This window comes from Cynocephalus volans, chromosome 2, assembly GCF_027409185.1.
Source record: "Cynocephalus volans isolate mCynVol1 chromosome 2, mCynVol1.pri, whole genome shotgun sequence".
Classification (NCBI taxonomy): domain Eukaryota; kingdom Metazoa; phylum Chordata; class Mammalia; order Dermoptera; family Cynocephalidae; genus Cynocephalus; species Cynocephalus volans.
This window is the reverse complement of record NC_084461.1, coordinates 167794779-167809727: the sequence shown is the minus strand read 5'-3', so window position 1 is coordinate 167809727 and position 14949 is coordinate 167794779. Positions and strand designations below refer to the sequence as shown.

General features: G+C 34.9%; 1 protein-coding gene across 1 annotated transcript in view; it reads left to right on the top strand.

Moving 5' to 3' along the window:
- ESCO2 (establishment of sister chromatid cohesion N-acetyltransferase 2) overlaps nucleotides 1-14949 on the top strand; it is a 35580-nt gene that overhangs the window by 7783 nt on the left and 12848 nt on the right. Inside the window, exons 4-8 of the mRNA XM_063083156.1 lie at nucleotides 4873-4930; nucleotides 8064-8190; nucleotides 9430-9561; nucleotides 10505-10594; nucleotides 11222-11365. Coding sequence (XP_062939226.1) covers nucleotides 4873-4930; nucleotides 8064-8190; nucleotides 9430-9561; nucleotides 10505-10594; nucleotides 11222-11365 — 551 coding nt within the window. The remainder of the gene's footprint in view (nucleotides 1-4872; nucleotides 4931-8063; nucleotides 8191-9429; nucleotides 9562-10504; nucleotides 10595-11221; nucleotides 11366-14949) is intronic.

Genomic DNA, 14949 nt, shown 5'->3' with positions numbered 1-14949 from the left:
GTTTAGTCCCAATGTAAGTGTAAAAGTTTTTAGAATTGTTAATTTATACCCTGTGAGAAACAGGTTTACCAATAAGAGTACAGTGTTTAAGTACATTACAATTTCTAGTCCAAACATCGTTTGCAAAAGTTACTTGGGTCAGCTTCCCTTCCCCGCCCCCCCCCACCTCCTTAGGTTTAGTTAGTTATTCCATACAGTTCTGATACAATTAGATTCATTTGTCACAGTCTGCAGTCTATCTTAGGATTCCTGAACATCCTGCTTGATATATACAAAATGTTCATGGAAAGATTTCTATTATCTTTTAATTCTATTTTTTCACGAACTTTTGAAGTACCTGCATATGTATATACTTGTGTGTGTACGTGTGTGTTTGTGTGTCTTTTTGGCATACACTGAAGTTTACTCTTTGTGAGATACAGTTCTGTGGGTTTTGTCAAATGTATAGGGTCATGTATCAGCCATTCCAGTACTGCACAGTTCCTTCACTGTAACATTTCCCTCGTGCCGACCCTTCATAGTCAACTACTCCCCGCTGTACCAACCCCCTGGCAACCACTGTTTTCTTTTCTTTTTTTTTTTTTTTATTTTGTCGATATACATTGTGGCTGATTATTGCTCCCCATCACCAAAACCTCCCTCCCTTCTGCCTCCCCCCCTCCCCCCCAACAATGTCCTTTCTGTTTGCTTGTCATATCAACTTCAAGTAATTGTGGTTGTTATATCTTCTTCCCCCCCCCCCGTTTTTGTGTGTGTGTGTGTGTGTGTGTGTGTGTGTGTGTGTGTGAATTTATATATTAATTTTTAGCTCCCACCAATAAGTGAGAACATGTGGTATTTCTCTTTCTGTGCCTGACTTGTTTCACTTAATATAATTCTCTCAAGGTCCATCCATGTTGTTGCAAATGGCAGTATTTCATTCGTTTTTATAGCTAAGTAGTATTCCATTGTGTAGATGTACCACATTTTCCGTATCCACTCATCTGATGATGGACATTTGGGTTGGTTCCAACTCTTGGCTATTGTAAAGAGTGCTGCGATGAACATTGGGGAACAGGTATACCTTCGACTTGATGATTTCCATTCCTCTGGGTATATTCCCAACAGTGGGATAGCTGGGTCGTATGGTAGATCTATCTTTAATTGTTGGAGGAACCTCCATACCATTTTCCATAGACGCTGCACCATTTTGCAGTCCCACCAACAATGTTTGAGAGTTCCTTTTTCTCCGCAACCTCGCCAGCATTTATCGTTCAGGGTCTTTTGGATTTTAGCCATCCTAACTGGGGTTAGATGGTATCTCAGTGTGGTTTTGATTTGCATTTCCCGGATGCTGAGTGATGTTGAGAATTTTTTCATATGTCTGTTGGCCATTTGTATATCTTCCTTAGAGAAATGCCTACTTAGCTCTTTTGCCCATTTTTTAATTGGGTTGCTTGTTTTTTTGTTGTAAAGTTGTTTGAGTTCCTTATATATTCTGGATATTAATCCTTTGTCAGATGTATATTTTGCAAATATTTTCTCCCACTCTGTTGGTTGTCTTTTAACTCTGTTAATTGTTTCTTTTGCTGTGCAGAGCGTTTTAGTTTGATATAATCCCATTTGTTTATTTTTCCTTTGGTTGCCCGTGCTTTTGGGGTCGTATTCATGAAGTCTGTGTCCAGTCCTATTTCCTGAAGTGTTTCTCCTATGTTTTCTTTAAGAAGTTTATTGTTTCAGGGTGTATATTTAAATCCTTAATCCATTTTGAGTTGATTTTAGTATACAGTGAGAGGTATGGATCTAGTTTCATTCTCCTGCATATTGATATCCAGTTATCCCAGCACCACTTGCTGAAGAGGCAGTCCCTTCCCCAGTGAATAGGCTTGGTGCCTTTGTCAAAGATCAGATGGCAGTAAGTGTGTGGGTTGATTTCTGGATTCTCTATTCTATTCCATTGGTCAGTGTGTCTGTTTTTATGCCAGTACCATACTGTTTTGGTTATTATAGCTTTGTAGTATAGCTTAAAGTCCAGTAGTGTTATGCCTCCAGCTTTATTTTTTTTCCTCACTATTGCTTTGGCTATGCGTGGTCTTTTATTGTTCCATATAACTGACTGGATAGTTTTTTCCATTTCTGAGAAAAATGTCTTTGGAATTTTGATGGGGATTGCATTGAATTTGTATATCACTTTGGGTAGTATGGACATTTTCACTATGTTGAATCTTCCAATCCAAGAGCATGGGTTATCTTTCCATCTTCTTGTATCCTCTCTAATTTCTCTCAGCAGTGGTTTGTAGTTCTCATTATAGAGATTTTTCACCTCCTTGGTTAACTCAATTCCTAAGTATTTTATTTTTTTGGTGGCTATTGTAAATGGGCAGGCTTTCTTGATTTCTCGTTCTGCATGTTCACTATTGGAGAATAGAAATACTACTGATTTTTGTGTGTTGGTTTTGTATCCTGCTACTGTGCTGAAATCATTTATCAATTCCAAGAGTTTTTTTGTAGAGGTTTTAGGCTGTTCGATATATAGGATCATGTCATCTGCAAACAGGGACAGTTTGACTTCATCTTTTCCAATCTGGATGCCCTTTATTTCCTTCTCTTCTCTGATTGCTGTGGCTAGTACTTCCAACACTATGTTGAATAGGAGTGGTGAAAGTGGGCATCCTTGTCTAGTTCCTGTTCTTAAAGGAAAAGCTTTCAGCTTTTCCCCATTCAGGATGATATTGGCAGTGGGTTTGGCATATATGGCTTTAATTATGTTGAGATACTTTCCCTCTATACCTAACTTATAGAGGGTCTTTGTCATGAATGAGTGCTGAACTTTAACAAATGCTTTTTCAGCATCTATAGAGATGATCATATGGTCCTTGTGTTTGAGTTTATTAATGTGGTGTATCACATTTATTGATTTGCATATGTTGAACCAACCTTGCATCCCTAGGATGAATCCCATTTGATCGTGGTGAATAATTTTACATGTGTGTTGCTGTATTCTGTTTGCTAGGATTTTCTTCCATGTCCTTGATTCTTTTTTCTTTCTTTTTGTCTGCTTGTGTTATTTCAAACAGCCCATCTTCAAGTTCAGAGGTTCTCTCTTCAACTTCGACAAGCCTGCTGGTTAAACTCTCCGTTGTGTTTTTTATTTCGCTGAATAACTTCTTCAGTTCAGCAAGTTCTGCTACATTTTTTTTCAGGACATTGATTTCTTTGTACATTTCCTCTTTCAGATCCTGTATACTTTTCCTCATTTCATCATGATGTCTAGCTGTGTTTTCTTGTATCTCATTCAGTTTCCTTAGAATTATCACTCGAAATTCCTTGTCAGTCATTTCAAGGGCTTCTTGTTCTATAGGATCTAGAGTTTGAGATTTATTAACTTTTGGTGGTGTACTTTCTTGATTTTTTGTATTTCTGGTATCTTTTTTTTGATGTTTATTCATCGTGGCAGGGGGTTTCACAGTCCACCGGTTTGAGACTAATGACTAACTAGGATGTTGCTGTGGTTGCCAATTTGGTATGGCTTCCTCCGTGGCTGCTCAGTTGGCCTCTAGTGCCTTGTGTGTGTAGGGCAACCACTGTTTTCTATCCCTGTAGTTTTACCTTTTCCTGTAAAAGTGTTGCACAAATGGAATTGTACAATATGTAGTCTTTTAAGTCTGCCTTTTTTCACTCAGTAAAATACATTTAAGATTCATTCATGTAGTTCCGTGTATCAATAGTAATTCCCTTTTATTACTGAACTATGGATGTACCATAGGAGTTCTTTATATATTCTGTGTAAAAGTTCTTATTAGATATGATTGTAAATATTTTCTCCCAGTTTGTGGCTTGTCTTTTCATTCTCTTAATAATTTTTTAAAATTTTTTTGCAGAGCAAAATATTTAAGGTTCTTAAAGCCCAACTTAATCAATTTTCTTTCGTGTATTGTGTTTCAATATGGTATGTAAAAGCTTACCACCAAACCCAGGTTCATGCAGATTTTTCTCTAATACTTTTTCTAGAAGATTTATGTTTTACGTTATATCTGTGGTCCATTTTGAGTTAATTTTTATATAAGGTGTAAGTATGTTTAATTTTTTTGCATCTGGACATCCAACTGTTTCAGCATCTTTTGTTGAAGACAGTCCTTTCTCCATTGTATTACCTTTGCCTCTTTGTCAAAAATCAGTTGACTTTATTTGTGTGGGTCTATTTCTGGGCCCTGTATTTTGTCCCATTGATCTTTTTGTCTGTCCTTTTGCTAATACCACACTATCTTGATTACTGTTGTGTTGTGATGTTGCTTGCACAGAGAAATCCAAGACTAATGTTGGTATTACAGCTCTTTATTAGTTAACAGCTCTTTCTGGTGTTACACCTTTTTTTGGTGTTAAGCGCTTTATTGTTTGCAAGCAAGGAGAGCAGGAACATCAGACTAGTGTCTCCAGAATGAAGGAAAGGGGCAGCCTTATATAGCCAAAACTTCCTGCCCAAGTTTTCATTTAGGTCCTCTTATGCAAATGAGGGATGCAAGTCTGTTAATTCGGATTGGTTGGCTATGAGACATAGCTCCTCTTCAGTTCTGGAGCCAAATTTGCATTCGGCCCTTAGGGCGGTGCAAAACTGCTGTTACCTTTCGTTAGCACAGGGGTGCAAGGAAGCAAGCTAGGTTACAGAAGCTAAAGTTTGCAATTAAGACAGCCAAGTATAAAATTTCTGAAACAGTTTCTCCAGCAGAAAGGGGCAGGTTTAACAATCAAAATGCTCAGGGTTCCCTGCTTCAGTTGAATCTTGAAATCAAGTGATGTGAGTATTTTGGTCTTATTAACCTTTAAAATCTTGTGATTTAAAGCTTTGATTTTATTTGGTAATGCAAATTATTGCCACTTTTTTCCCCCCACCAGTTTCATCCCAGTCCGTTGTCTATCCCATCTTCAGTGTATCTTCAGTCAATACAAAAAGGTAGGAATTGTTCTTATTTTCATGTCTAAGATTTATTAATTACATAGGTCCTCTGGGTCTCTTTTTCTTTCTTTTTTGTTTGTTTGTTTTGTTTTGTCTTTATTTTTTGTTTTTTTCTTTTTCTTTCTTATGCTTCTTAATTTGGTTTTGTTTTCAGTTGTTTGTTTTTCTCTTTTTTTTTTTTTTTTGCTGGCCAGTATAGTGATCTGAGCCCTTGATTTTAGTGTTATAACAACTTAATGCTACTTAATTTGGAGAGCATTTTTTTTCTTCCCCACTAAGGGGAATAGGAAAATCATACTGAGAATAGGAGATAAAAATCATTCCCTTTCATGGAAACTTTATAAGAACTTAGAGTTGAGAGAATGGAAAAGATCATTATGGGCTTGAATAATAATAATTGCTAAAATTATTGTATAGTACCTGGCCCATAATAAGTAGTTTATTATATCTATTATCTCGATCCTCACAACAACCTAAAAAGGTAGATACTATTATTAATTCCACTTTCAGCTAAGGAAACTATTAGTGATGCATGGCTATCAGGCCCTAGGAAGGGCCAAGACTAGAATCCATATCTGAATCAAAAGCCCATTAGGCATATTGCCATTCCTGGGTGATAATATATTAATATTAGCTAAAATTTAATGAGCATGTACAACCTCATGATATAGGTATTAGCATTAACTGATTTTGTAGATGGAGAAACTGTAACCAGAGGTGTACGTAACTTGCAGCAGCTTAATGCTGTTATAAATCTAGCCAAAGCTACCACTATCCTGTTCAAAGTTAAAGACTGTGATGTGGGGAGGCATGGACAGGTAGAGAGCATGATAGATGGAAGAGCTCTGAAAAAGAAGTTTCTTATAGTCTGAACATCCTCTTCCAAAGTAGTTTTGACTCTTCTCTCCCCATTTGATGATATGTAACTTTAGGTATTAAACAAGGAACTTCTTGGCTAAGTTTTCCTACTCTTAGAGCACCTCATCTTAAATTGCTTCAGAGATTAGCATGGGTGGAAGACTTTTCCCTTTCAAAGGCCGTGTTGCTAGTTTTTCTCACCTTTCCCTTCTCTTACTCATGTTGTCTTCTTTTTTTGTCTCATTATTGAAGATGGAAGCCTACCACAATTAGCTGATAAAAGTATGTAAACTAATTTAATCTGGTATAGACATATGAGGATACTATTGAATGAATCATATGAAATTGCTTTTTTTTTTTTTTTTAAAGATGACCAGTAAGGGGATCTTAACCATTGACTTAGTGTTGTCAGCACCACACTCTCCCAAGTGAGCTAACCGGCCATCCCTGTATTGGGATCTGAACCCTTGGCTTTGGTGTTATCAAGCACCACACTCTCCCAATGAGCCACGGGCCAGCCCTGAAATTGCTCTTTTTGTAGGCCCCAAAACATCAGATATCAGCAATTTCTTGTGGTTTAACCTGTTACTTTTACTTCAGATAGATTACAGATTCTCTAGGTGTGTAGTCTCACATTTGTTGTTATTGTTGTTAGTTAGTTCATTTATTTGACAACCATTTAGAGAGTATCTATGGTGTGGTATCAGTTCTAGAAATGTGAAAATAAATAACACATGGTCTTGCTATCAAAAGGTTATGGCTAGAGGGGGACAGGCATTTAAACAAGCATAATAAAGTGTTAGAATTGCTAAGATACATGTAAAGAGATTGTGGTCATGCATGCAGGGTCAGGGAGAGCTGAGTAACTTAGCAGAGATTGTGAAAGACAGAAAGGGTCAGTAACCTGGACAAGTGTTTTTCATACTGCAGACCATTAGTAGTTTGTCAAACCAGTTTAAGGGTATCATGTTCAGCATTTTTTAAATGGAATAGAGTATCTCTCATTTAGCAAGTATGTTTAGTGAAACTTGAGTTTTAGTTATATACTCATATGTGTGTTTGTCTATATTAGTAGTGATGAGTTTGTCAAGTAAGTCTGAAAGCCACTTCTTCAGACAGAATAACAAGACAGTTTGACTTAGCTTAAAGCATTGGATAGTTTTTTTCCAATTTCTTCTTAATTGTCAGGTTTTTTTTTTTTTCTGTTTCCTGAATTTCTTACTTTGGGCAATTGGTTTTTTTCCCTTGCCTATTTACTTTTACTCTCTAGGGATTTCTATGCCTCTGGTCCCTGGAAAACCAAGGTCCTTTTATTGTAAAGCAAGGGTTACAAACTCAGTGCTCACAGAGTCAGCCAGGCTGGGTGGAGACTAGGGCCAACTGGAGAATATGTGCCCTATTTTAAAGGGCATGTGCTGTTTAGCTCCAAGTAGTAGATTCTTTGAAGGAATAAAGATCTAGTGATTTTATAGTGTCTCTTGTGATATTGGAAATGCCCATTTTTTAGTGAAATCTCTAGATTTTAAAATACTGGTAACTAATCCAAAGTTTTAAACACTATGTGGGCCAATCAAAACATATCTGCCAGCTGGATTTGGCCCAAGGGGTTCCAGTTTGCAACCTCTATAAGCCAATGCCAACATTCTTTCCTAATGGGTAAAGGTTGTCTCAGCTACATATATTCAGCCAAAATATTTTTTCCCTAAGATTTTTAGAGTACTGGGGTGCTGCTTTTGGAAAAGTGAATTTATTAGCCTTACTGCCCAAGTAAAAAGTTGTTGGATCATAATATGCTGGCAACTCTGATTTCCTATGGATTTCTGAGAGTCAGTTTTAGAGTCTACTTATTTGTTGTGGTACCCCAGGAATTTCTTTATACCTACATGGGTAAATATTGTCCTAAGATTTGGTAAAGCAAACAAACAAAAAAAGATCCTTTTTTAAGGATGAAGTCAGCTTCCAAAGTTATTCTACTTATGTGCATCTGATACAGTAGAGGAAAGTCCTTTGGACTTGTAGTTAGAAGGCTGGGATTTGAGTCTTAACCCTGCAATTCACTAGTTACTTTACCTTGAGTAAATTACTGACCCTCTCTGTGTGGGCCTCAGGTTTCTCATCGTTCCTGTCCCTGTTACTTCATCAAGCTATTGTTGGTTAGAAAACACTAAAAGTTGTAAGGTGCTTTTTAAATGTTGTATACGAATGGGTGTTTTCATTGTAATTCCTCAAGCATTTGAAAATTATCGTATATTTATTAATTTTCTATTTCAAGATCTCTAGCTGAAGAACAGTCTTCTGTGGGATCCATCATATGTGCTAACTTCCTGAAACAAAACAATACACAGAAAAATACTAATACCAGAGATACAAATAAAGAAACAAAAGACCAACTCATCATTGTGAGTAAATTCAAAACAAAGCTCCTCCTATACATGGCCCTCACATACAGAACGTGAAGTCAGACATATTTTCTTAACATAGTTAGCTAGGTTTGTAGATATTCCAAGTTTTATAAATGCCGGTTTTGTTGTAGTGGTAACATTTAAAGCTAGTTAGTAAACTTTTGAACTGATATTATTGGGCAATACTAGTATTTTAGTAGAATGCCTATGAATAAGTTACTTACAAGTAAGAAATACTATTGTTGATTAACAAAAGAGTTCATGGGAATAGCTATATTGAATTAGACCTGGGTTTGGCAAACTCTGGACATGGGCCAAATCTAATCCCCTGGCCTGTGAGCTAAAAATGGTTTTTACATTTTTAAAAGTTAGGAAAAAAAGAAGAGAGTATGTGACAAACTATGTGTGGTCTGCAAAGCCTAAAATATTTACTATCTGGCCCTTTACAGAAAAAGTTTGCAAACCCCTATGCAAGGGTACTTCAGAAAGTTCATGAAAAGATTTGCATTATCTTTTAGTTCTGTTTTTCCATGAACTTTTTGACATATCCTCATATTAGACAATTTAAACCTGATATTTTCAATGACATTAAGCAATGCTTTATGAGACAGAATGAGAGTTATAGGTCATGACATTGAATATTCCTGACTTCCCTATATTCATGAGTTTGTATGTGCTTTTCCTAAACTTTTATTATATATTATATTTGTTTTTTATCAACTTTTGGGGGCAAAGAATTTTAACATTCTTCAAGAATAAGGAATTTAATATTCCTAACCACCTAAGGAAAAACTACTGGATAATTAATATAGAGGTCCTTAAATTTTTGCCCTGCCTCTTTGAAATACAACTTTTTTAGGTCTTTCATTAAGAGCTTCATAAAGAAGTTTCACTTTTCATCTTACCTATAATTTTTATGATTTAATCTTATTCCTGAGAACTATGGATCTAGTAAATAAAGCATCTCAGTTTTTTATACTGTCCATTCAGAGAGACAATTCTATGACTTTCATCATTTATTGTCCTCATTTCATAGGTCTCCTCATTTCGTTTCATTTTGGGGGAGGGGAAGAGGTTATAGTAATTAGACTTTTGTTTAGTATTCCACTTTAACCAGCATAAAAGAAAAATAAGGAGAAATTTGAATGAATGGTTATATGAACTTAATTTAGAGCCATTTGTGATATATTTGGATTGGCTTTTTTTTTTTTTTTTTTTTTTTTTTTTTAATTACAGAATGCAGGTCAGAAACATTTTGGGGCTATTGTGTGTAGGTCTTGTGGCATGATCTATACTGCTTCCAGCCCTGAAGATGAAATGCGGCATGTTCAGTATCACCACAGATTTGTGGAGGGAATCAAATATGCAGTAAGTCAGAAGATAGTTTTTCAGTTTGTTCTAACAGAACTGCTTTAAAAGAGACATTTCTTTTGATTAAATATGGAAAGAACTACATATTCATAAATATTTCATTGTCTGCAGTTTTCTTGTCCTTAACTTTTCAGTAGTGACAGCCTCAGATTTTAACTTTTAATTATGTTGTTTCAAACTTACAATACTAATATAAGAGAGTATTGTTCTTGGTTGAGTAAACATCCTGTGTTCTTACCTCTAGCACAGCTGAACAGTCAAGATACAAAATTCAAAGACTTGGGGAGGCCCCCCCTACTCCCGCTGTAGTTTCTTTATAGATAGCCTTAGAAAAACAGCCTTTTTATGACTTCTCCAGGCTTTTCTTTTCTGAGAGGAGGTCCCACCTCTTTATCAGGCACCTTTTTAACTCAAACACATTCTGTCATTAGCCTTACCTTTATGACTGTACCTCATACTCAAATGCATTCCTTTTTTCCTGTTTTTATTGCCATAGTTTATGCCGTTGTGATATATTTAGCCTGGTTTATTAAAATGACTTTCTTACTGGGCTCCCATAATGCTACCGGAATTACTTCTTAAAACATAGTTCTAGTATGATTCCTTCTCTTGGACCTCAGCTTCTCCTACTACCCCTCCCCCACTTGCCCACCCTAATAATTCAGCTTTTCTTTCTCTATATTCGTATGAAGGGCTCTCATTTGACTTTATTTTGTTTATAATAGATTGTATACATGTCTTCCAATAGTGTGTCAGTCCGTTGAGGGTAGGCATCTTGTTTTAGACATCTTTTAATTCTCTTCCTATGTTACTTTTAGTTGGATTTTATCTTCTCTTTTTTAGATCATTTATTTAACCTTTTGTCCTCTCCAGACCAAATTATTTAATGTTGGTTTTTTTCTCTTCTCTAATTAAACTGACTTTTTTTTTCCTTTGATAGGGCTGGAAGAAAGAACGTGTAGTAGCAGAGTTTTGGGATGGGAAAATCGTCTTGGTCCTGCCATGCGATCCAAGTTATGCTATCAGAAAGGTGTGGAATGTTAATCTTTTCAATCCTTGTTCTCCCTCCACCCCCAAGAAGTCAAGCTGTGTTGAAATATAAACTACCTTTGCTGATAGATAATCCACTTGGGTACATGCCTAAGGATGACTTTCATAAAAAGTAAACTTAGAAGTGCAAGACAGAGGAGTGTCAGCTGGAGATTAAAGGAAGCAGATAATGCTCCACAGCTTATTTTTTACCTTTATCTTCCATTTGTAAAGATAAAGTAAGCTTTTCAGTATTGAGTAATTAATGGCCCCAGAGTTTGTTTCTTATGTTGGTGTTGCCTGTGTTTCTTGGGGAATATTCAGTCACCATGAACAATGAATAAAACTAAAGGAAATCTGTTTTGACACTTTGTACTACTTATCTCTCTGAGGTGTCTGAATTTCTTTCTGCTGAAAGTGATCTTTAAAATAGGTTCTTAAAACTATGTTTCCAAAGTAGTAGATACATACATCAATAGTGAAATAATTCTGGGAGTGTGTAAATTTAGGAAATAGAGATAAAAGAGGCTAAAATGATAGTAATCATATATTTTGTATATATAAGTGTATATAGTTTCTATTGTGCTTTTTAAAACAAATTCACCTCTTTGGGTTTTATCATCGTTAGGTAGAAGATGTCCAAGAACTTGTTGATAATGAATTGGGCTTCCAGCAAGTTGTTCTCAGATATCCAAACAAAACCAAAACTTTTCTCTTTATATCTGATGAAAAAAGAGTAGTTGGGTGTTTAATTGCAGAGCCCATCAAACAGGTATGGTATATGTCTTTTAAATTATTGGCATGATTTGTGAACAGAATAAAGAGAAGTTGGGAAAGTCTCAATAAGCATTTACGCTTGCTACCATTAATGACTTTTTTTCCTTCTAAAATATCCTTGATGATATGGATAATTGAACTCATTTCTATTAATTGTATTTTGCCTTACATAAGAAGGATATGTAAGCCAGTCTTATGTTCATGTAGTCATTCCCATTTCTGGGCTATAAAAGATAATGATTTTAAATAAGCAGATCTATAGATTCAAATTAGTAAACACATGGCTTGGTGAAGGTAAATATACTTGACAAAATAATCAATACTTAGTCCTTAATTAGAACCTAATTTAGGTACTAATTAGCAATGTTTGGGAAGACATATATAGTCTCTCTTTATGTTATTAGAAGTTGGAGAGAAAATCAACTGGTTTGTATTATTGGCAGTAGAAGTGACCAATTTGGCTTTTTCTTTCTTTTTTTCTCCCCTCAGCTTTATTAAGGTATAATTGACAAATAAAAATTGCATATATTTATGGTATACTGTGTGATGTTTTGATATATGTATACATTTTAAAACGACTAAATCAACCTAACTAGTATATTCACTATCTCATTCATATACTTAACAATTTTTTGTGATGAGAATGTTAACTACTCAGTCAGCAATTTTCAAGTACATATGCATAATCTATAGTCACCATGCTGTACAATAGATCTACAGAACTTATTCATTCTGGCTGATTGAAACTTTGTACCCTTTGACTAACATTTCCACATTTTCTCCCATCATCCACCTCCCAGCCCCTGGCAACCACCATTCTATTCTCTGCTTCTCTGAGTTCAAGTTTTTAGATTTCATGTATAAGTGAGATCATGCAGTACTTATTTGTCTCTCTGTGCCTGTCTGGTTTCACTCAGCATAATGTCCTCCAAATTCATCTATGTTGTTGCAAATAACAGGATTTCCTTCTTTTTAAAGGCTGAATACAATTCCATTGTGTATACATATCACATGTTCTTTATTCATTGAGCCATCAATAGACACTTAGGTTGATTCCATATCTTGACTGTTGTATAATGCTGCTTTGAACATGGAAGTGCAGATATCTCTTTGACATACTGATTTTATTTTCTTTGGATATATATCCAGAATTGGAATTGCTAAATTATATGGTAGTTCTATTTTTATAGTAAAGTTTTTAATAGGTGTAAGGTACTATTTCATTGAGGCTTTAATTTGCATTTCCCTAATGATTAGTGATGTTGAACATTTTTTCATATACCTGTTGGTCATTTCTATGTCTTTTGAGAAATGTCTGTTCAGGTTCATTGCCCATTTTTTAATCGGGTTATTTGTATTATTGCTATAGAATTGTTTGAGTTCGTTATATATTTTGGATATTACCCCTTATCAGATCTGTGATTTACAAATATTTTCTCGCAATCCTTAGATTTTCTCTTCACTCTGTTAATTGATTCCTTTGTTATGTGGAAGCTTTTTACTTTGATGCAGTTCCATTGGTCTATTTTTGCTTTTAATGCCTATGCTTTTGGAGTCATGTCAAAAAAAAATCATTGCCAAGAAGCTTCTTCCCTATTTTCACATAGTATTTTTACAGTTTCAGGTCTTACATTTAAGTTTTTAATACATTTTGAGTTGATCTTTAGACAAGGGTCCAGTTTCATTCTTCTATATGGATATCCATTTTTCCCAGCACCATTTATTGCAGATTGTCCTTTTCCCATTATTTGTTCTTGGTATCTTTGTGGAAGGTCAGTTGATCTTAAATGCCTGGATTTATTCTCTATTCTGTTCCATTATTTAATGTGTCTGCTTTTATGCCATTACCATGCTGTTTTGATTACTATATCTTTCTGTAGTGTATTTTGAGATCTGGGAGTGTGATGCCTCTAGCTTTGATCTTTTTGCTCTATATTGCTTTGGTTATTTGTGGTCTTTTATCACTCAATAGGAATTTTAGGATTTTTTTTCTATTTCTGTGAAAAATGACATCGAAATTTTGATAGAGATTGTATTGTATATGTAGATTGCTTTGGGTAATAAAGGCATTTTATCAATATTAATTATTCCAGTCCGTGAACATGGAATATCTTTCCATTTATGGGTCATCTCCACTTTCTTTCATCAGTGTTTTATAGGCTTCAGTGTACAACACATTTTTAACCTCCTTGGTTAGATTTATTTCTAACTTTTTTTTTTTTAGTGCAATTGTAAATGAAATTGTTTTCTTGATTTCTTTTTTGGGCTAGTTTGTTGTTCATATATGGAAATGCTACTGATTTTTGTATGTTGATTTTGTATCCTGCAACTTCACTGAATAAATTTATCCTAAGTTTTTTGGTGGAGTCTTTAGGGTTTTCTCTACTGCAGAGACAATTTAACTTCTTCCTTTACAATTTGGATGCCTTTATTTCTTTTTGCTGTTTAATTGCTCTGGCAAGGACTTCTAGTACTATGTTCAGTAGAAGTGGTGAGAGTAAGCCTTTTCTTGTCTCTGATCCCAGAGGAAAAGCTTTCAACTTTTCACTGCTGAGTATATTATCTGTGGGCTTGTTGATATATGGCCTTTATTGTATTGAGGTACATTCCTTTTATACCTAATTTGTTGAAAGTTTTTATCATGAAACGATATTGAATTTTGTCAAATGCCTTTTTTGTATCTGAAATGATCATATGGTTTTGTTTTTCCATTGGCTGCGTTGAACCAAGCTTGCATTCCAGGGATAAATCGCATTTGATCACGGTGAATGTTCCCTTTCATGTGCTATTGAATTCAGTTTGCTAATATTTTGTTGAGGATTTTTTGCATCTGTGTTCTTCAGAGATGTTGGCCTGCAGTTTTCTTTTCTCATAGTGTCCTTATCTGACTTTTGTATTGGGGTAATGCTGGCCTTCTAAAATATATTTGGAAGTATTCTCTTCTCTTCCATTTATTGGTAGAATTTAAGAAGTATTGGTGTTGGTTCTTTAAATGTTTGTTAGAATTCAAAAGTGAAAACATCAGGTCCAGAGCTTTTCTTTGATGTGAGATTTTTTATTACCGATTCAGTCTCCTTACTTGTTATTGGTCTGTTCAGATTTTCTATTTCTTTATGATTCAGTCTCAGTCGGTTGTGTGTTTTTTGGAATTTATTCATTCTAGGTTATCCAATTTGTTGACATAATAATTGTTCATAGTAGTCTTTTGGAATCCATTGTATTTCAGGTATTAGTTGTAATGTTTCCTCTTTTGTTTCTGATTTTATTTGTCTCAGTCTAGTTAAAGGTTTTTCAGTTTTGTTTATCTTTTCAGAAAACCAACTTCTAGTTTTGTTGAACTTTTCTATTTTTCTAGTCTTCGTTTTATTTATTTTTGATCTTTGTGATTTGCTTCTTTCTACTAACTTTGGACTTAATTTCTTCTTTTTTCTACCTGAGATATAATGTTACATCATTTATTTGAGATCTTTATTCTTTATTTATCACTATAAACTTCCCTCTTATAACTACTTTCACTGCATCCTATTGGTTTTGGTATATGTTGTGTTTCCATTTTCATTTTTCTCAAGATATTTGTTG